This window comes from Lissotriton helveticus, chromosome 12 (assembly GCF_964261635.1).
Source record: "Lissotriton helveticus chromosome 12, aLisHel1.1, whole genome shotgun sequence".
In the NCBI taxonomy this organism is placed as follows: Eukaryota; Metazoa; Chordata; class Amphibia; order Caudata; family Salamandridae; genus Lissotriton; species Lissotriton helveticus.
In genome coordinates this window covers 583,053,931-583,079,848 of record NC_136073.1, presented here as the reverse complement: position 1 = coordinate 583,079,848, position 25,918 = coordinate 583,053,931, and the positions used below count along the sequence as shown (strand labels likewise).

Here is a 25,918-nt window from a genome sequence, read left to right as displayed (position 1 = left end):
AGCAAGTTCCACAGTGTCCAAATTCCAATGGCCGTCTCGCGTTACGGGAGCAGTCCTGTGCTCTTGAAGTGTGACGCGGCGTTGTTGGCCCTTCCTCCTAGAGGTCACAGCAGGTCACAGCAGGTAGAGACATCCAGTCCCACAGTGGGCAAATTCTCCTGGGTGTCTCGTGTCACGGGAGCTGTCCTGTGCTCTTGAAGCATGACGTGGCAATGGTGGCCCCTCCTTCTAGAGGTCACAGCAGATCACTGCAGGCAGGGACAGCAAATCCCACAGCGGTAGAAATCCCCTGGGCGTCCCACATCACAGGAGCAGTCCTTCCCGCTTGAAGCGTGACCTGACGTTGGTGGCTCCTCCTCCTGGAGGTCACGGCGGGTCATGGCAGGCAGGGACAGCAATTTGCACAGCAGGCTAATTCCCCTGGACCCTACAGCATCATCTACAGCATCACCCACGGTGGTCCGAAAGGGGCATCGAGTAGCGCCTCTAGCTGTAGTTGCCATGTTGGCACTGCCATTCAGTGATGTCCCTGTGTGAGTGTTAAAAGAAGAGGATTTTGGTCAGAAACAGTGTGACACAGATACTCGGTGTTGGAGACTAGGGGGTCCATTAGGATGACGGGCGGACTTTTTCCGCCCGTCATACTACCGGTGTATGGGACCACCCGCCATAAGGGCGGGGGTCCCGTGCTACATATTATGATGCGCCCGCCATAGTGGCGGGCGCTTCCCGCATTTGTAGCATTGCAGCGGGCGGTGCTGACACAACATGCCTGTCATGTTGTGCATTGAAATGCAGGGGGGTACCATAGGTACCCCCATGAGCACCCCCGACGCCCACGGAGTCCCTGGGGGCCCGCAATGGGCCCCCGCAGGGGGACTCCGCATGCCTTTCCGTGGCGGCATTGCCGCCACGGAAAGGCATTCACAAATGCCTATCCTAATATGGCTGGCGGTGTCTAATAGACACCGCCACCATATAAACCCTTTTCCACCCCGGCCGCAAGGCGACCGGGGCGGAAAAGCGGCGGACGGTCTTTCCGTCCGCCGCGGCCAAACATGCCATCATAATATGGCGGGGGGTGTTTTGAGTCAGGATGGCGGGCGGATTGCCCCCGCCAGGCCGGTGGTGGCTACCGCCTGCCTGGCGGGGGCAATCCGCCCGCCATCCTAATGGACCCCTAAGGGTATTAAATCAAGGGCGCTCATAAACCTGTTTATTAGAGAGTAGAACCTGTGGACTCTAGAATAAGAGAATTCTCTTGGGCCTCTGGATGGGACTCCCTCCATAAGTCTGTGAGTTCCCACTGTGCAGTCCATCCCCACTGGGGCTAAATAGGAGGGGGGCAAGGAGTGGTCCAGTACCCCGTTCAGGACCAGATTATAGTACCCCTCCCCACATAATCCATGCATGTCAACCGTCCTGAGAATGTGTGGGGACATGGTGTCCAGGAATGATAACTGTTTGATATTAGGGATGTATATACTTGCAAGGGAGAGGGACCTCCCATCAAAGGTAGCATCCAGTATGACATAACGGCCCTCTGGTTCCATGTTTGTGACTGATATCACTAGTGGGACCTCCGGCTCCAGCCATATCAATGTGCTCAATGTGTAAGCCAAATGGCCAGTGCCATATATTTGTTCAGACCAGAGTTTCAACAGTTTGTTGAGCTCTGAAGCCAGCATGTGATCTGCTGTAGGAGAGCCACATGTACCTTGCGTCTCTGGAGAAAGGAGTAAACATTGTGGCACTTCAATGGGGAGCCTAGGCCTCTAATTTTAGGAAATAGGAAATTGCATTTGTTTATTGGTTACTATTGGATGCGGCGAGCAATAATGTAGCAACATGCAGGGTAGAAACATAAGAGGTTGCAAGGTGTGTCTGTGGAGTACATAGTGCTGAGGTTGTACAGGAAAATTTCATTCTAAGTGCAAGCAACTTTCCCTCCTCCCCTCTCCCTTCCGGTCAAGTTATAACACACCTGCTCCAGTAAAACCATTGTAAACAGAACCAAATTAACAAAAACAAATTGAACAGAAACTCTATTACTTGCATAGTCGCTGACTGTCATTGGGGGGATGCGTTAGAACAAAACCCAGTGAAAGCGCAGTCCCCCACCACCTTTTGAAGCAGGGTTGCGTCCCGGGTGCACAGTCAACCATGTCTCCAGGAACAGGTAGCTCAGTAAACACTCTTGTGGGAGGCACAAGAGGATAAGATTAAGACATCAACAGTCCCAGGGTAACATGGCGACCCCTCAATGGGGATATCTTCCCCTCCTCTGATAACGCATCAGTGTACCTCTTGGCTGATTCTGCATCACTGATTCCCAACGAGAGGGAGGGCTCTTTGAAAGCTCGAATATCAGAGACCAAATTTGCCCACTCCTCTGCAGCACATCCTCTTGATGAGGTCACCTAAAGAGGGTATTTCTGTTTCCTCCCTTGCCTCCGTCCAAGTGGCACCTCAGGATTAACCCTCTGCACATGTGAGATGTTGTGTTCCTGGCTTTCCAGCCAGGACCACACTTTCTCCGGAGTGTTAAAGAAAAGTTTTTTTTTGTTTGGCGTGACTCGGAACTTGGCCTGTTAGAGCAGTCCATATGTGAATCCTGGATCTCCGTGCATCTGCTTGGACTCCGAGGAGGCTATCCGCTCCTTTTGCACTTGGGCTGTGTAGTAGAGGAAGGGATGGATTTTATCCTCCTCAAGTTCCCAGGTGCCCGGTGAATGTGCCTGCTGTAGTATGTCATCTCTCTCCCTTTAATTGAGAAGTCTGGCCACCATTGGCCTTGGGTGGCACCCGGCGGCGACAAAAGGTTGGAACCCTGTGCGCCCCTGTTGATCATGAAGAACTGGGACTGCATGTTAGGGAGCAACACCCTCAAAAGCCAATCCTCAAAAACAATTCCACCGACAGACCTCTATGCATTCTAGCAGCCCAACAATCCTAATATTATTGTGGCAGGATCGTCCCTCTGCATCTTCCGCCCGATCCTTTAGCAAACGCAAGTCCCTGCACATATCATCCATCTGTCTCTTCAGAGAGGAAACCGTGGGTTGCACTGCTGTGATAGAAGACTCATTCTCCTCCACTCTTCCCACCAAATTTTGGTTGATCCGCGCTTAGTAGTCCCACATCTATCGTTTTTACGTCTATTTTTTCTTCCAACGTGCATACATACAAAAACTATGACGTCTTCATGTATCGTGCCAACTACATTATTACTAATGGTCCTTGGGTGCAAGAGATATGTCAAATAACTTGTCAATTTGCTTGAAAGAAAGAGGGGGGAGTGTGTGTGTGTATGCATGTGTGTGTGTGTGGTGTGGGTAGGTATCTGCGCACACACAGTTGGAGGGAGAGATGTGATGAGGTGTCCTTTGGCATTTTCAATTAAGGCACAAAGACTTTACGATTGACCTTGGTGAAAACTGTGGAGTAAATATAAAGAAATACAGACAATAACTAAACTTGTTTGCTGTGGTTGTCCCTTTAATATATATACTTCATCGTAAGTGGGATTCAAGTAAGACTTCAACATCCATACTTAGGTATGGAATAGGCAGTTGTTTCTGATGTTTGATGTCATTGCCAACCCTTTAGGCAAAGCTGTGGTTCATCTGTGTATTGATGGATCTTGTGTGTGAGGAGTACCAAAGGGGATCCATGTAGAGAATAAAGATCATGTGTGACTAGAATGAGCTTTGGTGTATGCCACAGTAAATTGGAATATATTCAGAGTTCGTCTGAACAAGTTGGAATGTGTTGTTCAGACAGAACGAAAACCATTGCAGAATGAGGCTGTCAAAACCCAATCTTGTAGAGGGGTTGACCAGATTTTTGACATCATTGAATGCTACCAAAAGTTTGAAAATGATGGAAAGGCTTCTTTGTCAGTGATCTGGAAAGCATCATCTCCCATCTGAATGGTTGCTTTAGGTGTTTTATTATGTCCAGAAAAATGGGGACAAAAGCTTTCTTTATGATCTTGTCCAGGAACAGAAGATGTGTGATATGAAGGTTGGCCTTCTTCAGCGATGTGAGGATATGTGCACTTTTAGGTGAGTCATAGAAGATGCCTTGAATGAGCGAGGCATTGCTTATGTTGAGCAGAGGTCTGTGTGCTTTGATAGTGAATGAATTTCACTATGGACATGGGCACTAGTAAATTTGTTAAGATTTGTGAAGCACTTAGAATATCCGTGGGAGGTTGGAACACTCTTTGGTACACGATGCGATCACCTGATTCTTGTAGGTAACAGTCAGTGACTTGTGCTTCATCTTGAGAACTCTGGACAGACCTAAAAAGATATGCTCCTTCATCATTCCTGCATTTGGCCATTCTGGATCCTAGTCTATGCTTCATTTTGAGCTTGCTTACTTGCAATTCAGATGTAAGCCTTTAGCCAGTGTGTTTTCTCTGTGACTACTCACTAAACATTTGTATGTTGTGTGCGGAATGGATCACTGACTAAATATCGAGGGACAAAATATAGACTACCCAAAATATAGATGCCAAAATATCGACAGACAAAATATCGAATTCCTATCTACAAACAGGTAAGTACCAAAATATCGAACCCAAAATATTGTTTAAAAATATATACTTTGTAAAAATATCGAATTGCTTAAAAATAATGTAAAATTTAAAAAAATGTAAAATAAATAGCTAAAATATACCTAAAAATACTTAAATTACCTTAAAATGATTAAATAATTAATTTAACATAAAAAAAACATACAATCATATATGTTAAAACATATATATATATATTAATATAATATTAACAAAAAATACACAATATTATTACCGTAGGATAGCAGGAGTGTAAAAATTACTATTCCCATTCCTGGAAGTGCAACAGTAGGGAAAGCGTTGGATAGAGTAGGGGTAAAAATTACTATTCCCACTCCAAAGAGTGCAACAGTAGGGAAAGCGTTGGATAGCATAGGGGTTAAAATTACTATTCCCACTCCAGAGAGTGCAACAGTAGGGAAAGCGTTGGATAGCGTAGGGGTAAACATTACTATTCCCACTCCAGAGAGTGCAACAGTAGGGAAAGCTTTGGATAGCGTAGGGGTAATAATTACTATTCCCACTCCAGAGAGTGCAACAGTAGGGAAAGCGTTGGATAGCGTAGGGATAAAAATTACTATTCCCACTCCATGAGAGTGCAGCAGTAGGGAAAGCGTTGGATAGCGTAGGGGTAAAAATTACTATTCCCACTCCAGAGAGTGCAACAGTAGGGAAAGCGTTGGATAGCGTAGGGGTAAAAATGATTATTCCCACTCCAGTGAGTGCAACAGTAGGGAAAGCGTTGGATAGCGTAGGGGTAAAAATGACTATTCCCACTCCAGAGAATGCAACAGTAGGGAAGGGGTTGAATAGCATAGGGGTAAAAATTACTATTCCCACTCCAGAGAGTGCAACAGTAGGGAAAGCGTTGGATAGTGTAGGGGTAAAAAGTACTATTCCCTCTCCAGAGAGTGCAACAGTAGGGAAAGCGTTGGATAGCGTAGGGGTAAAAATTACTATTCCCACTCCAGAGAGTGCAACAGTAGGGAAGGCGTTGGATAGCGTAGGGGTACAAATTACTATTCTCACTCCAGAGAGTGCAACAGTAGGGAAAGCATTGGATAGCATAGGCGTACATTTTACTATTCCCACTCTACTGAAAATAAATTAATATAATTCTCATAATTATCAATTAATCAAATAATAAAAATTTATTACCAATTAAGAATTAATTATTAACCAATTAAAAATTAATTAACAATGTATTCAAAATAAATACCAATAAATAGATTTACATATTTAATTATTTATAATTAAATTACTTCCCACCCTAATCCCCTATAAACCCACAACCCGCTACAGAAAATAAATTAATATTATTCACATAATTATCAATTAATAAAAATTAATTATCAATTAAGAATTAATTAATTACCAATTAAAAATTAATTAACAATTTATTTTAAATAAATACCAATAAATTAATTAACATATTTAATTAATTATAATTAAATTCCTTCCCACCCTATTCCCCTATAAACCCACAACCCGCTACAGAATTAAATTACGCAAAAATTAAATAACATAAAAATTAATTACTTCAAATAAATTACAAAAAAATATACACTTTTCACACATATACTAACATACAAAACACTTTAAAAAATTCGATATTATTAAAAATTCTATATTTTTAATAACCTATGTTATGTACTTCGATATTTTGACTTTCTACATTTTTAAAATCGATATTACATTACTTACCTTAAAAACGATATTTTTGATGTCTATATTCTGTCCATTCGATATTTTGTCCATTCTATATTTTGGAATCGATATTTTGACCATATACTGTGCGGAATCTATCATTAATCTCCGCTTGAGCATTACTCCCATTTGAGAGTGTATTCAACACATGGGGATAGGCAGGTGACTTGCCGTGGCCAGCAGAATACATGCAATTATCAGTCGTACTATTCAATAGAAGACTTATTTTCATCTAGTCTTATCATTAATATTGGGTAAATATTGCTTTTTATAATTAATGTATGATGGTGAGAAGGGTAAACATTGTTTACCACGAAAACCTTTCCCCGCAGGGAATTACAGCGCGGTCGTTACAATAAGCGCGTTGTAACCACGTATACCATTACTCCGTAAGTCAGAACAACGACTTGCGGAGAGGGCAGAAGGTGTTGAATTTAAAATCCAACAACTTCCCTACTGTTGCACACACTGGAGTTGGAACAGTAAATTATGCTATTCCAACATTTAGCGCCCCCCCCTCTGCAAGTCATTGTTACGACTTGCGGGGTAATGGTATGCATGGTTACAACGCAGTCGTTGAAATTCCCTGTGGGGGAAGTGCATGCGTTAAAATGCGGTATATTCGGTGAGAAGTATTCGGGTAGTCATACTATCAAATGTCACTTAATGATCACTGCATATCTCTCACAGGTGCTGGGTTGTATCTCAGAAATTACAATATGGCCTGAACCTGGCCTATGCTGGCCTTATCCTCATCTTCAACACAGTCATCCTCATCATAGTGGCAAACAAGATACGGAACCTGCAGGCTGAGAAGGGGCGAGCATATCGTGATGCGTTGACTGTGCTGGGGCTCAGCTGTCTGTTGGGCACCACCTGGGGTTTGGCCTTCTTCTCCTTTGGAGCCCTTTTGGTACCTCAAATCTATGCCTTTAGCATCCTCAACTCGCTGCAAGGTTTGTAATATTTCTACATAGGAGTCTTAGCTAAAAAAGATTGCCACCAATCATTCTTAGGTTCTTCCTTTAACATGTGGCCAAATTTGTATATTATTGTGATTTTTCCTCGAGAATTAATGCACCAAGCCACCTTATAAAAATATAAGGAACTTAGGTTGAGTGAAGCACCCTTTATTGCTAGGTGCCCTTTGCACCATAAGAGCAGCAGGGACCTAGGGTACTTACTTACGGGGTCCCAGGTATATTGCTCCTCTTTGTTTTGCCCCAGCCAGGGAGTAGGACATCAGTACACCATGCTTATGTGAAACAAAGCAGAGGCAAAATGTCTTGCCGATAAATGAGGAGAATTATCAACAGATTGTTGCTTCTAAAAGACCAGCATGACTACGGAAGAGTTGATCACATATCAGAGACTGGGCTACTGGTATTTACGCATTTTAGCTTGCTGCTGAGTGCTATAACCAGGGATCGGGCTTTTAACAAGGGGTATCACTTGAGACTGAAGGCCTATAATGCTAATAGATCTTTCCACCCACTGAGGGTAGATTGGTGTGAAATAAATACGGAGAATCAAAAGGCAAGCATTGGAATGTTGGAGTAAAAGGCTTATGCTGGTCATTATTGTCCCTAAACCACTGCGGCTTCAGTGGAGGTCGCAACATTTCAATGTTCTAACACTAGATAGATCACAATGCAGCTCTGTGTTCACAATATCGGTTTAGAGGCAATCCTACTTTTGCAGTATTGGGCAAAAGATGGAACTTAGCATCTAGTTTGAAATGAGAGAGGTTTTATAGCAGAATATCTTGGGGTGAAAGACACTAACAACAGACCCGGCCAGAGCAGGAGCGAGGACAGGTTTGAGTCTAGATGAATCCAGCGACTTGGGAATAAAGACAAGAAGTATCATTCACCCACTCCCACTCCCTATCTGTCTCTTCTCTCCCTCTCTTTCTATGGAAGCATGTAGTTCATTTCAGATTTAGGTGTTGGCAGGGATGTAACGAAGGCCCCGCAGTGCGTGACGCACCCCAGGGTTTTTTGTTTTGGAGAGGGCCCTCTAAGCCTACCATTGGATTCCTTGCAGAGTGCATGGAATTAAAAAATAGCTAAACGCTCGGGAAAACCACTCTGCCTTCCAAAGCAGGCCCCTGAAGCATGGGGGGGCAACCATTCAGGTGACCCCCCTAGAGCCCAAGACCAATGAATATCTGTGCGATCTGTGAGACGTCCATGTCCCTTGTCACATTCTGCAGGTGGGCACCATCATTTTGTGTTAAGCCACTGGATGTTGGTTGAGCCTACGGTAGGCTAAAGGTTGGATGGTAGGTAGAAGAAGAAGAGGAATGGACGAAAGGAGTGATTACATATGTAGAAAGGGAGTCAAGGTGAATAAAAATGGCATTGGAAATATGAAATGGCATGAAAGCAGGAAGGATGTTTAGAGAGTCAGAGCAAGACATAGGACTTCCAACTAGCTAGTGCTTTACTGCTGTTGATCTCTCATACTGTTCATCTCAGAAAATGCTTAAATGCAGAAAATTGATTTTCCTTCTTGGTGCTTTCCTCTCCTTTAGGATTCTTCATCTTACTTTGGTTTTGTCGAATCCACACCCGCCCTGGAGACACGTCAGAAAGTGGGCCAACAAACACCACCCAACAAAGCGAGAGTGTTTGCCTTTCACTGATACACTCAAGAAACAGTTGCTCCAACACCAAGAAGAAATGATTGCTGAATAGGACACTCCTTTACATCCATGAGATTTTTGCGGTTGACTTCAAAATGTGAGAAAGTCACCAAAGACTCTTGTTCCCTTCTAACAATCAGTTCCTGGAAGGAAGGGCAGATTAACAGGCACAAAGAGTATTTTGGTATTACATTTTATGCTGGATATGTGGTTTGTACCCTATAGGTGGGTGGCCTCAAGTTCTAGTTTATCATTTACGATGTTATGCCTGCATATTTAACCCTTTTGGGTTTCTCTCTGGTGAATATTTACCACCATGTCAATAATGCATACATTAATGTTAGGGTCACTGGCTCAGTTTTGGTGATTTAAAAAATAAAATGCAATCTACTTATAATCATATCCATTACTGGTGGATGATCAACAGGGTGCATTTAAAATTCTAGAGATTTTATGAGCAGGCGCACATAATAGGAAAATAGATCAAGAATGCGTATCCCTTTGTCACACCCACCAATTTCAGTTCTGTAGCTGATAAAAGCTAAGACAAACATTTTGTAACGCACAGATTCAGAAAAGAGGCAAAGGTGATCATTATTGAGCGTGTACACAGGGCCACCTTTAGGGTGGTGTGACTGGTGGCACCGTGCCAGGTGCCAAGCTCGTAGGGCGCTGTATTCCGAAATGTCTGATGGAGTTAAAAGCACCTGGTGTAAAGTTCCTTGTGTGCCCAGCATTTTTCAGGCAATAATGAAAACTCCAAGATAACTCTGGTGATGAATGTACCTGCTGGAGAAACATTGAGTTTTATCTATTTGCAGTTTTGACCCACCCTAAAGTAGCACAGAGGTTTCATGTGCCTGTTGCAAAGCACGTGTATAAAGCAGATCACAGTATAGTTTTTTATTTAGTTAGCTCAGTGGTTTAATGTTTTTGTCACAGCGATCCTTTTGTTACTTGCAGTTCACAAGTCACAATCCTAATATAGCACAGTGGGCTTTGATTTAGAACCAAAGAGCTGCATACATACTGCAAGGCAAAGGTTAAAAACGTATGTTGTTCCCTAGTCTTTCATCATCCTTTGGGGGTTCGTTTGGATACAAACAAATCTTATTAGTAAAATGCACCCCAACCACTGTGTTACATTTTAAATGTTGAGTTCATGCTTCTCCAAATCAAGCACTCTTAAAATATAATGTCTACCAGTATGGCTGACATGACTATTACACCTTGTAGTCCTCATTGGCTTATGTAACATTTTCTATGTGCTGATTTACACCCGTATGATTCCTAGTAAAGTGCTCTAAATCCCTACGTTGGTATGAGTAGTGCTTTAAAAGAAATTAAATGCATGTGAAGGAGGCTATGGAGATATGAAGCGTACCATTAGAGGGTGACAGTGAGGGATGTATGACGTTACAACGCATACTTTTACAACGCCTACCTTTACAACGCGGTTTTTACCACGCATACCATTACAACGCATAGCGCTTTGGGGTGCTGGATAGTGAATAGTTTAATTTACTATTCCAACTCCAGTCCCCGTGGATAGTAGGGAAGGTTATTGGATAGTAAATTAACCTATTCCCTATCCTAGAGCGCCCCCCAGAGCAATGCGTTGTAATAGTTTGCGTTGTAAAAGTTGCGTTGTAATGGTAGGTCGTTGTAAAAGTTTCGTTGTAAAGGTTGTATACCGACAGTGAGGGAATCTGTGTAGAAGGAAGTCACTGTGGGCCGCCATCAAAGATTTTGCACCGGGTCCGACTAGCACTGTACATCACAAGGAAAGCACATCCTGAATAACGGCTGCGGGACGCCAGTAACAGCCATACACAGTTCAACATTCCATGGAATATACCAACGTGCACAGGGAGCGGGAAAGAACGGGAGGATGAACAAAGGAAAAGATAAGAGGGAGAAAACATTTGAGATAAGAAAATATCCAGTAACCAGCTCAGAAAATATAACACATCCTTCCCCTAAAAACAAAACATGAGGAAGTTATCCTTGAATTACTTTCCATGAAGAAGTTCTCACTCGAGGGGGGCACTTCAGTTCTACTTGCAATAGATCCATCTCCAGGATTATCTTGAAACTAGGTAGATTCTAGATTACCCCTTACATCTTCTAGAGGATAAGATCTTACGTCTAAGTTAGGGTCAACAGAAGATCTGCTGCAATACATTGTGGGATGTGCAAATTTGGGGTTAAGACATGAGTATACATCATCTTCATCCAATTCTCGCTCATCACCTGAGTGTCTGTTCTGATGCATATGTTTGGCAATCCTTCTGATACTCCCAACACCTTCCATCCTGTGTAATAACACTTAACTTGTTCACTTTAACCACTTTCAGGCAGTGGGAAAATTTAGACTTGCCTTTCCATGCCCTCAGAGGCAACTTTACACATAGTACATACCCCACTGACAAATCAAGATGTCTGACCTTGTGATCCACATCATATCTTTGCTTGGATAAAGATTGTTACCTCTTCACCCTGTTCTTGACAAGATCATATTCCACATCCTGATCAAGTCGTAGCTTCGTGGAACGTTTCAGCAATCCCCATGGGTATAAATCAGAAGTTCGAGTTCTACCACTCAATAACTTGAAAAGACTGACTCCAGACATGGAATGGGGACTTACACTGTCCACTGCTAGCCCTTCCCTAATCAGAGTGTGACTAAGTATTCTGATTTGTAATGCCATATGAATACTATCCTTAAGAAAGGGGTTGAACCTCTTTACAGTGCCATTAGAATGTGGGTCATAAACAACAGTGAAAGTATGTTTCCTATTATGTAGGTTGAGGGAACTCAACATTTCATTACATGTGATCTGAAGGCCATTTTCAGTCATTATGGATTCTGGGAATTCTTCCTGGCTGAATATTACCTCTATTAAACTAATGACTGTATCTGCAGACACCTTTTCTACAAAGGTTACTGGGGGCCATTTGGAAAATAGTTCACCATGACAATGGCGTATTGTATTTGATCTGGTAATTCTCTAAAGGGACATGAAATATAAAAGGCCACATTTTGCCACGGCAATTTGGGCCCAGGAACTGGCTGAATAGGAGAGGTACTGCACTTGAGCTTTTCATCACAGTTAAAGCTTTCAACACAACCTCTCACTTAATGATCAGCCTCACTGCCCAATCCAGGTCTCCAAAATATTTCTCTTAAGGTGTACTTAAAATCTGACATAATCATGTGCCCTCGGTGGCCCATGTTCAAAATAACCCCCTTAAACCTTCTGGAGATACACATTAACCATTCATAAATAATATGTTGTTGGAAACACTTAGCTCCTTAGTAACCTCGGCAGAAGAGCGTATCTCTCCTTGCAATTGCCTAATTGATGACCAACTTGAACAATTGTACTCCTAGTCCATAACAGTTTTATCCAGTGTATGAAATCAGGTAATTTTAAGAGCTCGCTCCTGAAAGTTCTCAGAAAGTCATTAATAAGCATGGCAGCCATGTTATCCCCTTTGATGGCTAGGACAGCATCAGGAGTATAAGGATTTAAAACAATTCGTAGCAGTCTTTGGTCTCGCCAACTTAGAGTTCATACTCCCGTGATGGCACATACATTTTTATGTGTGTTCACCTGCTCTTAAATTGCACATTAGCAAAGACATATCTACTAGTAATAAAGGGTTGGGCAGAGTGCTTTCTCAAGTCAATCTAAAAGGAAAAGAATTCATTATTGCTTATGCTTCTCGTGCTTTGTCAACCACTGAAGAAAAATTCTCTGTGATTGAAAAAGAGACGTTAGCCTGCATCTGGGCTCTCAAGCATTTCAGAGCTTTTGTATGGGGTAAACCAGTTGTACTTCGTACTGATCATAAACCATTGGTAAAACTTTTGACCACAGAAGGGTTATTTAATGCTTCTCCTAGAATAGCTAGAATGTCATTAAGATTGCAAGATTACATCTATAAGATTGTTTACGTTCCTGGTAAGGAGAAAGTTGTAGCAGATTTTTTGTCACGCATGCCCACAAATTTGTCAGACAGTTCAGACTATGAATGGGAGAATATTCAAGTAGCTTTAGTACATGATCAGGGTTTATCTAATATTGATAAAGTGTATGGAAACGGTCTTATAAAGAGGACAGTTTATTTAAAAAAAAAATCATTTTCATTACTAATGGGTGGCCACAAAAAAATACCTTACCAGAAGAATTTAAGCAAATATGGGGAAGTTCGTGATGAGTTATCCATTTCACATGGAAATATCATGAGAGGAGAAAGAGCTATTCCTCCTTCTCAACTCAGAGAGAATATAATCAAAATGTGCCATGAGAGCCACAGTGGTATTGTGAAAACTAAACAGAGAATTAAGCAATGGTATTGGTGGCCAGGGATGGATATATCTATCGAAGGATCTACAAGAAATTGTGTCTGGTGTGCCAATTCAGATAAAACTTTAGTGACTCTTAAACCTCCCATGGTAGATCCTATAATCCCTAAATCTCCATGGCACACTGTAGCTATTGATTATGGGGCCCATTGGTTCACAGAACAAATATGTGTTGGCAATGATTGATCTTTTCTCGAGGTGGCCAGTGTTAAAGTTGTTGATAAGGTAAATTCTGAAGAAGTCATTACATTTATTGATTGTGTATTTGTCGGTGAAGGACTTCCTGCATTTCTAGTTAGTGACAATGGTGCCCAATTTACTTCAAAAATTGCTAATGAGTATTTTAATAAAGTTGGCATTAGACATTGTACAACATCCCTATACAACCCAAGTGGTAACGGCATGATTGAACGCTTTAGCAACAATTGTGATTGGGAGTTGCAATTATTTAAGACAATTTGGATGTATAGAACCACTCCACATGATGTTTTAGGTGTATCACCTTTCGAAGTCATGAGAGGGAGAACTGTTCGTACCAAATGTAATCCTGAGTGGATTTTTGATGACCACAAATCTTGTGTATCTATGCATGTTCTAAGATCTACAATTGAAAATAAACACTTAAAAAGCAAGGAAATTTATGATCTTAAACACAATGTTAAGACATGTGACGTCAAGGTTGGAATTTGGGTTAAAGTTAAAAAAGCTTGGAAAGCAAAGAAAGTGTGTATTCTGAAGCTTTAAAAGTCATTAAAGTATTTCGCAATGTTGTGCAACTGAACAATTGAAAGGTATGGAATATGAAAGGCCCTTTTTGCATGGTGCTGAGGCCTGGTACAAGTGAAAAGTCTTAGTTGTACAAGGTATGCCTGAGTCTCTCTGTTTAGAACAAGAATTTCCAAAAGTGTTTTCTGACACTCTTGGGAAAATTGCAGGTTTCAAGCACAGGATCAAAATTAAAAAGAATGCTGTGCCTGTGAAGCACAAGGTCAGATCAGGCCTATTTAGCCTCAGGGGTGATCTCAAGTTGGAATTAGATAGATTGGAGAAGTCTGGGAGCCAGTGGAATCCAGTTTATGGTTAAGTCCATTAGTGGTCGCACTAAAACGGAATGGGGAGATCTGTTTTTGCATCGATCTGAGAAGTCTTAACAAAGAAATTTGGGTTGATGCCCATCCGCTTCCCAAAATTGGGGATTTGTTAGAGGAATTGAGGGATGCTCAATGGTTCTCCATGATCGATTTATCATCTGCATGCCATCAAATCTTGTTGGAGGATGAATCACGTCATTATACTGCTTTAAATTCTCCTTTCGGATCTTTCCAATTTTGTAGGATGCCGTTTGGTCTCGCGTCCGCGGCTTCGCGGTTTCAAAGAGTCACGGAGACAGTGCTACAAGATGTGAAGGGCGTTGTCACCTTCCAAGATGATGTACTCATTTTTGCAAAACATTTAGAGGAACATGATAAGATTTTGAGGAATGTGCTTGGCACTTTGAGGAAAAAGGTATTGTTGTGAAAAAAAATAAGTGTGAGTTTTGGAAAAGAGAGATAGAGTTTCTAGGACATCTAGTTTCTGCTGATGGTGTAAGTCCTAGACCTGGTTTGGTTAAAGCAGTGGTTGAGTGTCCTTGTCCCAAAAATAAGGATGAGCTACGTTCTTTTTTGGGATAGTGTGAGTTTTACTCACGCTTTATTCCTGACTATGCTAGCAAGATGAAGGTACTCTCCAACATTCTGAGGACGAATTTCTCATTTGTCTGGGATAGCAATTGTCATGAAACTTTTGAGCTGGTCAAATCTGAAATGGTAAATACCAAAACACTCTATATGATCTGGCAGTTCCTTGTACTATTACTGTTGACGCTAGCAATTATGGTCTAGGGGCAGTGCTTACACAATCTGCAGGTGTGAATGAGGTTACTATTAGCTATGCATCTAGAGTTCTGAGAGATCCTGAGCTGAACTATTCAGTTTTATAAAATGAGTTTTTTGCATGTTATTGGGCATGTGAAAAATTCAGAACATACATTTGGGGCAGGAAGTTTGTCATACAAACAGATCATAAACCCCTGCTATACATTCTGGGAGGAGAATGTCTCAAGTATGCCATGACTCGCATTGCACGTTTAACCACCAAACTCCTGCAGTATGATTTTACGGTTAAGCACATTCCAGGAAAGCAAAATGTAAGGGCTGACATGTTGTCAAGACTTCCCTTAAGTGAAGATGACACTATGGGTGTGGAGAAAGACAAGGAACATTGTTTCATTGCTGTTGTGGATGCAGTTGATAGCAAAGCTTGCAGCGAGACTGAATGGAAGGAGGCGTTGAGTCAAGATTCCAGTCTTGCTAAAGTCAAAGAGTACATTGTGAAAGGTTGGCCCAGGGAGAGATGTGTGTCCCCGGCTATCCAGCCTTTTTGGAAAGTGGCAGAAGAGTTGTCCATTGAGGACGGAGTAGTCATGAGAGATGGTAGATGCGTTCCCCCCATGAATGTCCGTACTAAGTTGGTTAACTGTGCACATGATGGTCATTTGGGGGCAACCATGACTAAAAGGCGGGTCAGACTGCATTCTTGGTGGCCTTCCATGGACAAGGATATAGAGGAGAGGGTCAAGGAATGTGTTGTTTGTAGTGGCACAGAAAAGGGGATGAAAGTTGTTACTCCTCCCCTTCAACCCATCCCTTTCCCCACCAAACCATGGCTTAAGGTGGGCATCGATATGGTTGGCCTTTTCAATTTTCTCCCTCACAACTTACGCTTTGCGTTTGTTCTTATGGATTTCCATAGCAAGTGGCCTAAAGTCAAGTTCTGCTCCTCTCCCACAGCCGGTAATGCCATTCTTTTTCTCAAAGAGATTATCATGAGGGAAGGATTCCCAGAGGCCCTTGTCTCGGATAATGGGGTGCAGTTTGTCAATCAGGAAATGAGTGTGTTCTTGAGTGAATCTGGCGTGAAACATCTTAGAAGCTCTGTTGGATACCCTCAAACCAACGGTTTGGTAGAGAGGATGAACAGTGGTGGTAGAATGTATCAAGTGGGCAAAGAGTCATTGTTATGACGTTGAGGGTGCGGTCAGATCCATGCTGTGGTTTTACCACACTACGCCACATTCACTTACTAAAGTGGCACCCTTCATATCACTCAAAGGTAGAGTACCCACTTCTGCACTTTATCCTGCTTGGCTGTTAAGAACTGTGTGTGATAAAGTGTCATGTTGGGTTGACAATGATGCGCTGGAAACTTGAGTTAAAACTGCACAAAAGAAGATGTCTGCTAGGTACAATCAAAAGAAGTCTGTTAAGACAGTCAATGTGTCTCCTGGGGACTTGGTTCGTATCAAAAGCACAAGCTTTGTTAAAAAAGGTGGTAGGTCCTTTGGTGAAACAGTCTGTGTAGAGAAGGTTTGTGGGGGTGTTGTCATAGTTCGTGGCAGACATTGGTGGAACCTAGCAAACGTTGTGAAAGTTCAATCTGCAGGGGATAATTGCAAGGGCACCAGAGGTGTTGAGCTTGCAGGGAATTCTCCTACTGGTCCAGCCGTTGTATCCTCAGGAACTGTCTCTAAAACCAATGTTACATGCCAAGTACCAAGGAAGTCTGTTCGTGCTAGAAGTCTTCCTTGGAAATTACGCTGAATTTGCAGTATTGCCACATTTTACACGATGTTTACTCTGTGCTGATTGTAATGTATTAGAAATTCTTATTTTTGTTTTATTCCTTTTGGTTTCTCATTTTTGTTTCTCTGTACACTTATGTACTTAACTCTGTTTGTATTACTGTAAAAAAAGAGGTAATATGTTGTGCTTACATATGCTTGTTTAAGGTTCCACATAGAACCTTTATGAGTTGTCATGGTGCTCTGTGGTGCATGTTCTAAGAAGAGTCAGTTTGTGCCTCTCTTCTGTGCTGAGAGGAGCGGTGGCTCGTTGTACCCACGAATAAAGGCCTGTGACCTTACTACTGTGTCCTGTCGTTTTAAGTTAACCCTTGGGACCAACAGATGCATAGACCTTACCTATCCTCCTTAGACTGTATTAGCTGTCAGTAGCCTAATGGAGTTTGTTCAAGGTCCCGTACGTACGCATTCATTTGTGTACATTCCGTAAACCAAATCAAAATTAAACTTCATAGCTATTTGCCTACCTGGCTTCAGTGCTGAAGTCACTATGTGGCTCTACATGTACCCATCTTAAAATAGATAAAGGTAGGGCAGGAATCCGGTTGTGAACCATAAACAGATATATTGGCATTTTGGTGGTTTTCAGAAGTTAGGTGGAAACTCATGTTTCATTAACTCTTTCACCTTTTCCAGTCCACTGCCTTTAGCATGCCTGTGACCATCAGTGGGTTGAACACTTTGTAAATTAAAATAGTAAAGTGATGTTAAGGACACAAGGTATCTGTGGGTAAAATACTGTTTGTGACCCTGGTTCGCATTTGTAAATGTATCTACAAGACAGGCTATGTGAAAGGGATGTGCCTTTGGATGAGTTGCTGTTTATAAACGTTGTTCCAAACACTGAAAGCTGCCCCTTGTCATTTTATGTACGTTCCAATGTTAACAGCATGTCATTTTTGCATTGTCATTTTCGAAGGAAGATTCAAAATAGTCCTAAGTTTTGAATTAAGATCCCCAGTTTGTGTATTAGATGCTGAAGATACACTCCAGCTTTCTGTATTCCTTCTCTGTAGTTTGTTGATGTTGGGTGGTAAGAGGTGGTTGCAGACATCATACATTTAAAAAAACCTTTGTTGGGTGATTTATGGCATTCAAGGTTTGTCCATCTCTCACTTAATAGTACAACAATGCACCCTTTCATGGACCTCGGGTAAAGCATAGAGGTAGTTTGGGGTAGAATTAGTAATAGAGTACGCTGTGAAGTAGGCCTGGCACCCGGTCAGTGAATTAATAATACTGTGTGCATTTTTTAATGTGTCAAAATATTTGGAAACTGAGCATAAGCTGAAATTGTCCATCTCAGACATTGAAAACAGGGATTATCTATAGGACCCACTCTAAAGTACCCTCAAACTGTCTGATGCCTTTATTACTCTTAAAGAATATCTAACCCAAAGAGCCAGAATACGTATGCTGACAAGTTAAACAGTGAATTCTCACATTTGTTCTTAAAATATTCGTTTTCCTTGGTATGAATGTACATTCACTGGTGTGATTTACATTCCTGTGTTCAAATTCACTTTGCTGGGGCGAGAGTACATTTGCTAGATCAGATATACATTTGAGCGTCTAAACGTACATTTGCCTGAGAAAGCAGGCATTTGTTTGGGATGTCTGCATCTCGTTATAGCTAGAGCACTGAATGTCCAGTTTACCAGATACTCATTGAGTATGATGCTTAAAGAGTTGTTCCCTTGAAACTGCTCTATTGGCATTTCAGATGCCCTAAATTGGTGTACTTAAGTCAAGATATTAAAAGCTCTTAGCAATTTATAGGATTTTAAATCAAAGGTAATGACTCTGTAGCAATGATTAAAACCACTGTTTATTAAGAAAAGCATATTTTAATTGCTTATAACTTTGGTCCCATTTCACCAATAAACACACTTGCACTTAATTTTTATCCTGAATAGTGTTTTGCAGACTGGTCAAGGTCAGTAATAGTTGCAGAAATGTCCAAAAATGTATGTTTCACCTCCATAGGAAAGCACTTCAAAATGATGACCCAGAAGTGACTTGATACATTTGAGCAAATCACAATAGAGACAACTGCTGTCAGTGTATTGTTTGTGGTTTGATGGAAGTCCATCCACACTGTTATTGATTGGTGTTGAAATAAGAAAATATATCATTCTATTTTGAAAACTGGTTTTGTGAAAGTGTTCAGAAACTGAAATTTGAACCTGAGCTTAGAAACTGATTGCTCTGAACCATTCATTGAAGAAAACATGCTTTAGTGTTTGTGTTGGACTTGGCCCTTTTTGCAGGGTTATTCCCAAACTTTTTGTTTCTTCCTCCTATTTTTTCCTGACCTGTTGTTGTTGGTTTTAGGACTCTGGGCACTTTACCACTGCTTATCATTGCTAAAGTGCATATGCTATCTGTGTAAGTTGTGTTTATGGATTGGGGTTTCCATAATTGGCATTTTTTTTTATTTACTGACAAGTCCCTAGTAAAGTGCACTGAGTGTGCCAGGGCCTGTAAATAAAATGCTACTAGTGGGCCTGGAGCACCAATTGTGCCACCCACATGAGTAGCCCTGAAAAGGTATCTCAGACCTGCCACTGCAGTGTCGGTACGCAGTTTTGAACTGCCATGTGGACTTGGCAAGTGCACCCACTTGCCAAGCCCCAACCTTCCCTTTTCTACATGTAAGGCACTCCTATTGTAGGCCCAAGGTACCCCGATAGGCAGGGTGCAGTGTATGTGAAAGGTAGGACATGTAGTGGTGTGTGTGACATGTCATGATAGTGAAATACTGCCAATTTCGTTTTTCACTATTGAAAGGTTTTCTTGCCCCATAGGATTGCATGGGAAATACTTTGTAACATCTTGCTAGTATAACTTCCAATTTAGACAAAAGCGAATAAAGTTTAGGCTCTCTGAACTCAGAATTAACTACCACATCTTTTAGTAAAGATGGTTTTTAAATTGTGTGTTTGAAATTGCCACTTTTAGAAATCATGGTATGAACAAGCAAGGCTTGGGTCAGTAACTCCCTGGACTAGACCACTAATATAGAAACAACAAAATGAAGTGTCCAGGAAGACTGTTCGATCTAAATCCGAGTAAACCTTAGACCATTAATTCTAAAGTATTACAAGCTTTATTCAGCTTAATTTAGGTTTAACAAAAAGACATTCAAAATCAATTATACATGTCTTTAGAAAGAATAACACTTTGTTAGGATACACATTGTCATCCAACATTAAAGCACATAATCCAACATAAATACACATGACAAAATCATTTTTGTAAATAAAAAAGGACAAAGAAAAAGCATCAACACAACAATAACCATATGTACAAGCCAAAAACACTTGACCAGTCCTACGTTTGAACACAAACACTAGGCGGACATTAACTCCTTGCTAAACACATGTCTGCTGTCCTGCCTGTGATCAAAGAATGGGAGTACAAAACGTATACCAGGTGTTGTCTATGAGCGGGGAAAACTATTTAACCAATTCCCTCGCGGCACACCCCATCAAAGGTACCCCATGCTCAAGAGTCAACGTGTTTCGAATCCCCAGTAGTTTCGGGATTCTCCTCAGGACTCGGATTCGGTGGTGGGCTCTATACAATTAAAGAAGAAACAATGCTTTAAAACCTGCCCCACCGTGAAGCTACAGTAATTCAGGGCCTATCAGTATGTTTCTGTACCTTAATTAGCAGCGTGGAATGAATCTGGGAAAGCTGTAAGCAGAAGACAATACTTCTAATCTTCTGGTGGTGAGGCTACAGAGATTAAACAATCGGTACATATTATTAGCGTGTAATCAAAAATAACTTGTCACCATAAACTGGTGTTTTAAAACAGAGGAATGACATTTCCTACCTTGAAGTAATCAGCCATGTTAAATCTCTATGAGTTGGTCTGGTATAGATCCAATTCCTAAAGCCAACAAATGAAAGTTATAAAAACTCTGATGTGTGTTTAAATCAAAGCGCGTGCTCCTGTGCAAAACGGCAAGGTGGCCCAAGCCACGTTCTAATAACACAGGCAAGTTGTTCTCTGTTGAATTTCAGTTTACGGAGTTTCAGCAGGCTGATGGAAACAGTGTAACTTAGTGTACACTTTGTTGTTTGCAGGGAATAGAAAGGATTTCTGACATTTAGACTTCACCAAGTTGCAGCCACGATTGTTGACGGCATTCTGCGGGCTTAAAGGTAACTTTTGAACCCAGGCTTGAGTCACATTGGAGTTTTGCGCAGGAGCATACGCTTTGATTTAAACACACATCAGAGTTTTTATAACTCTTTCATTCGTTGGTTTTAGGAATTGGATAGAGCTTGCCTTCTGTTCTGAAGTCTCAGGGACACACAAATTTCACTTCCAGCTCCCCTGAACTTCCTTGCTGGGAGTTCTGATCTACCAAGAGGTGCCTGTGACTATGTTGCACTCTGGAGGTTGTTCCTGATTTGGTAACTGGAAAAGCAACTCAACTACAAGAAAATTGACACATCGCTCTTCTTGCAGCTGTTTTCCGGAGCAGCTCCGCTGTGCGAGAAGAATCTCCATGCATCAACGCGCAGTTGCCAAAACCGACGCAAGAACTGAGGGATCGCAGCTGAATAAACCGATGCAGCTCCGCTCGCTGCCGCCGCTTCGATCACTGATGCATTCCAGATTTCCACGCATCGTACCTATGCGGCAAGATTTCCTGACGCATCACCTGCAGACCAGAACCGTCTCGGAATCGACGCATCGCTTCCCCCTACAGACCGGATTCGATTCATCACTTCTGCTGCGTACAGCAGAACTGTCGCATCGCCTCCTCATGGTCTCAGGAACTGATGCATCTCTTTGTTTTTTGACGCATCCCATCTCTGCGGCTGTTTAGCATTGTAAATGTTGTCGCAACTACAGGCACTTTGAGAGAAATCATGCATCCATAGGTTTTTATGGGTCACTTTGTTAGAAACCTTCTTAAAGTTATAGTCTTAGTACATGGATGTTGGATTTTTGTTGTTTTGATCTTGTTGAGTTTAGATAAAGATACTTTATTTTTCTAAACTGGTGTGGTGTCTATTTTTGGTGTTATCACTGTATTAGTGTGTGTCTTGAGTACAAATACTTTACACATTGCCTTTGGTATAAGTCTGTCTGCTCGTGCCAAGCTACCCTGGGGGTGGGCAGGGGTTATCTAAAGTGTGTATCCCCCTTACCCTGACTAGAAGCAAGGATCCCTGTTTGGACAAAGGTACCTTCCTCTGCCAACTAGAGACCCCCATTTCTAAGAGTTTGCTATTGGTGCAATTATCTCACAAAGACATCCATCAACAGATGTCCTTCATCCATAGGCCTCTTATGCAAATACCTTAACATCTTCTGAGAAAAATGTACAAGATTACATATGATCTGTAACTTCTGGCCATGAAAGAGACTCTGTTCACTGGAGACATTGCTTAGAAGCCCTACATAAGATTGTAGTATTGTCCTACAGGAGAGACTGGATTTTCTCAAGATCATAAAGTGTACAAAAGTACACCACATGTGGTGAATCTTGAGCTTCTCTAGGTTATCACGTACTGGCCTGGGAAGAGTTTGTCTCCGCTAGAAATCCCCTTATTTTGGCAGCAGAACAGGGTGCAGAAGCGGCTTGTGAGTGACTTAAATGCATTCAAAAACAGCAGGAAAAAATTAACACAAGCACAGACACAAGAAGACTCAGAGCCAACATATATAAAGGATGGACAGAGGTTATACTTTCCAGAGGTAAGATTTAAGAGACAATTCACAGCCATCTGCCATGAGGCACTGGCATCAGATACGCCAGGAATAAGGACCACCAGATGATTTACTATAACCATTTCCAGTACCCCATTAGCCGTGGTCTGATATGTCAGTGGATTTGACTGTGGAACTTTCACCCTTGACTGTAGGACCACCGTCTTGATGGCAGTAGACTCTTTACCAAGTTGGTTCACTTTATGCTCTTTTCTAAGTTACTATGTGCTCCAGCCTTCATTGTAATGTTTCTGAAGGTGATAGTGCATCTGTAGTGCATCTGCAGAGGCCGCCAAAGTGCATTGTAACCGACAGGGGAGCACCATTCACCTCCAAATTCTGCAATGAATTGCTTAGAAGACTGGAAAAAAATATATCTTAGATCTACAAGTCCTCACCTAGCGGTGAATCCCTCTTTATAGGAATACCCTTGGTGCTTTTTGAGACCTGTCCTAATGATTCGGGGACTGGATCACCTTTTCTGAGTTTGCTTGAAGCAATTCACTGCACAGTTCTGTTGGCTGTTCCTCTATTTTTCAGTACATGCAGAAATCATCACAGTGTCTGGCCTTCACCATTGGATCCTCCATGGTCCATTCCATATAGTCCCTCTTCAGTCAACTCACTTTAGTGACTAGCTTAGCAGTCCAGTATTTAGTGAAAGCCAAATCGAAATAAAGAGATTTACTAATGAAGTGAGGATATGGGATTAACTGCTGACATTGCTAAGTTAGCATAAGTTAGTATAAGCTTGAAGGCCATGCTGCCGCTTTTGCACACGTTACTATATACCTTTGTTTTCGCAAATAGTATGAGAACTGTCTGCCTTTCACGTTTCTTGCTGCACTCTGTGGTCTTCATCTGCACATAATGTTCAAGGTTGAAAAACCTCGTCCCTTGTTAATCTGCTTTGGTCAGCCCCACGCACATAGACACAATACGAGAGCACAGCGGCACAACTGAAAATCGAGGGCTTTTAATATTGCATTGCATGCATGTTAGGGCAAAACCTTTCCAGAAAAGAAGAGCTGCGCTTGTCCGGAGATGTACACCTTTGCATCTAGACTCTGAGGTATGGGGTCCCCCATGACATAGCCCAGAGGTCTTCTATAATTATAATCAACTAGCTCCTAGCACTGGGAGGGTGGTAAGGCACCTTGGTCCTTCTTCCACTATCTTTATAACATGATATCCCTGTTTTGTATTCTATGGCATTGTAACAATGCTGACTATATTGTGTTTATGCATTTTGCTGCTAGTACTGGCTCGTGTATTGCATTATAGAGCACGTTTTTAAAAAATACATTTTCAACTATACTGCGTCTCTGATTACTCATGTTGTGGACAAGTATGAGAGAGTAAGCGAAAGAGTGTTCTTATTCCCGCGATTCCTGAGAGGGACGGAGTGACATGTTCTAGGATGCCTAATCATTGGTAGCTTCGCTGTAGTACGGAGAACAAATGAGACACTATAGCTAGTTGGATTGGGGTTCTGGGCACTTAGGTGGGTTGTTGGTACACCATATACACTGAGGTCCTGGTTTCCTGCGTATAGTTCTGTATATGTGCTACATGGCACACCTAATGTTTTGTCTGGTACTTATCTGTGAGACACTTGAAATAGTGCTTGTGCTTGTCCACAATACCCTTGCTTCTATTTCCGGAAACAGCTGTGAGGGTGTGACCTACCTATATTGATGTTTTTATATGTTGTTTTCACGCTTGATATTAATAAAAATAAATTCTTGTATTATTAACCCTTTATTGCGCTGCCACGCATTAGGTTGTTATTATTTCTTTATCTTCATGGCTGATGTGGATATTGCGGCACATAGCCGCGCTGAGCTCCGTCGTCATTTGACCGATTATGGGTGTCAACCTTATCTTTGCGGTTGAAGGCGATCCAGCTTACCACTTTGAGGTGTTTTAGTCTTGGGTCACCTTTCCGACTGTGGATAGAACCAATAATTTGTTCCATGTATATACTCCGACGGTACCTCCTCATGTATATCGGCCTTATAGGACTCTTGAAGTTCCGCTAACGGCATGGCAGTACCACATTTGGTTTAATGGCGCCCTCCCCCACCCAGTGACTCCGGTCCGTTTAGGCCCTTTATCTATTGTTGGGGCCACTTGGCCAGTTTTGGCCAGGTACACACCACATCCATGTTATCTAGAAGTTCCAATCGCGGAGCTCCGCGTATTGCACACCTCCTTAGTTAATGTGCAAAGAACTGTTGTACAATACGTCTCACGCAACCTCCAGATGGGACCACCTGGAGTTGCTGCTCAACCAGCTGGACCTGGTGGAGTGATTAATAGTCCTGTCATGGTTAGTTCGGTTATGGGCAAACGACTGCTGAATAAGGATGATTTACCTTATTGGCTTGCTGAGAAATTTGACCAGCTTGAGGCGGTATTTCCAATACCACTCCTGTGGAAAAACACAGGATTTTTACTGTAAGGGGTCGATTACAATTGCGGGCGGATCGCCACCGCCTGCATGGCGGTGGCGATCCGCCCGCATGGCGGTGGCGATCTGCCCGCCATAATCCACCGTCCCCACCCAATTCCTCCCGCCATATTACAATAGGGGGGGAACCCCGGCGGACAGAAAGACCACCCGAGGGTTTCCGCCAGGTCGATGAGTCGACCGGGCGGAAAAGGTTTTAATATGGTGCGGTGTCTGGTAGACACCGCCATCCAGATTAGGATACATGCGGGTATTTACCTTTCTGTGGCGGCATTGCCGCCACGGAAAAGCATGCGGTCCTTGACATTGGGAGCCTGTAGCGGGCCCCCAGGTATTTTGGGGGGTGGGGGGTGCACATAGGGGGTACCTATGGTAGAGGTCGTGATGCACCACTAGTGCGTGATCAGCCTCGTCAGTCTTACGGCAAGGGCAAACAAGACGACTTTCCTCGTCAGCGCCCTCAGTTTCAGAAAAAGAAAGTTGCAGCTTTAACAGCGAGATATGCCACAGACTGTGAGAACCCGGCTGCAGAATCTAACATGGGTGGTGACTCTGCTCGACAGCGCGGCAAGCACTGCGTCCATTTCTGGATGCAACAGCAACTGAAACTTTCATTACAGTTGAAACGGCAGACATTCGAGTGGCTCCCCTGACAGATTATATGATATAGATTTTCTAATTGAAGGTGACATACAACTTGTTAAAGGGATTTTTTGGAAAA

The 25,918-nt window shown here is 42.3% G+C and overlaps 1 protein-coding gene across 1 annotated transcript in view; it reads left to right on the top strand.

The window, feature by feature from the left end:
- The window catches only part of ADGRG5 (adhesion G protein-coupled receptor G5), a 251,096-nt gene extending 242,108 nt beyond the window's left edge, over positions 1-8,988 (top strand). The window contains 3 exon segments of the mRNA XM_078668837.1: positions 6,980-7,245; positions 8,826-8,939; positions 8,942-8,988. Coding sequence (XP_078524963.1) covers positions 6,980-7,245; positions 8,826-8,939; positions 8,942-8,988 — 427 coding nt within the window.
- The last annotated feature ends 16,930 nt before the right edge of the window (positions 8,989-25,918 follow it).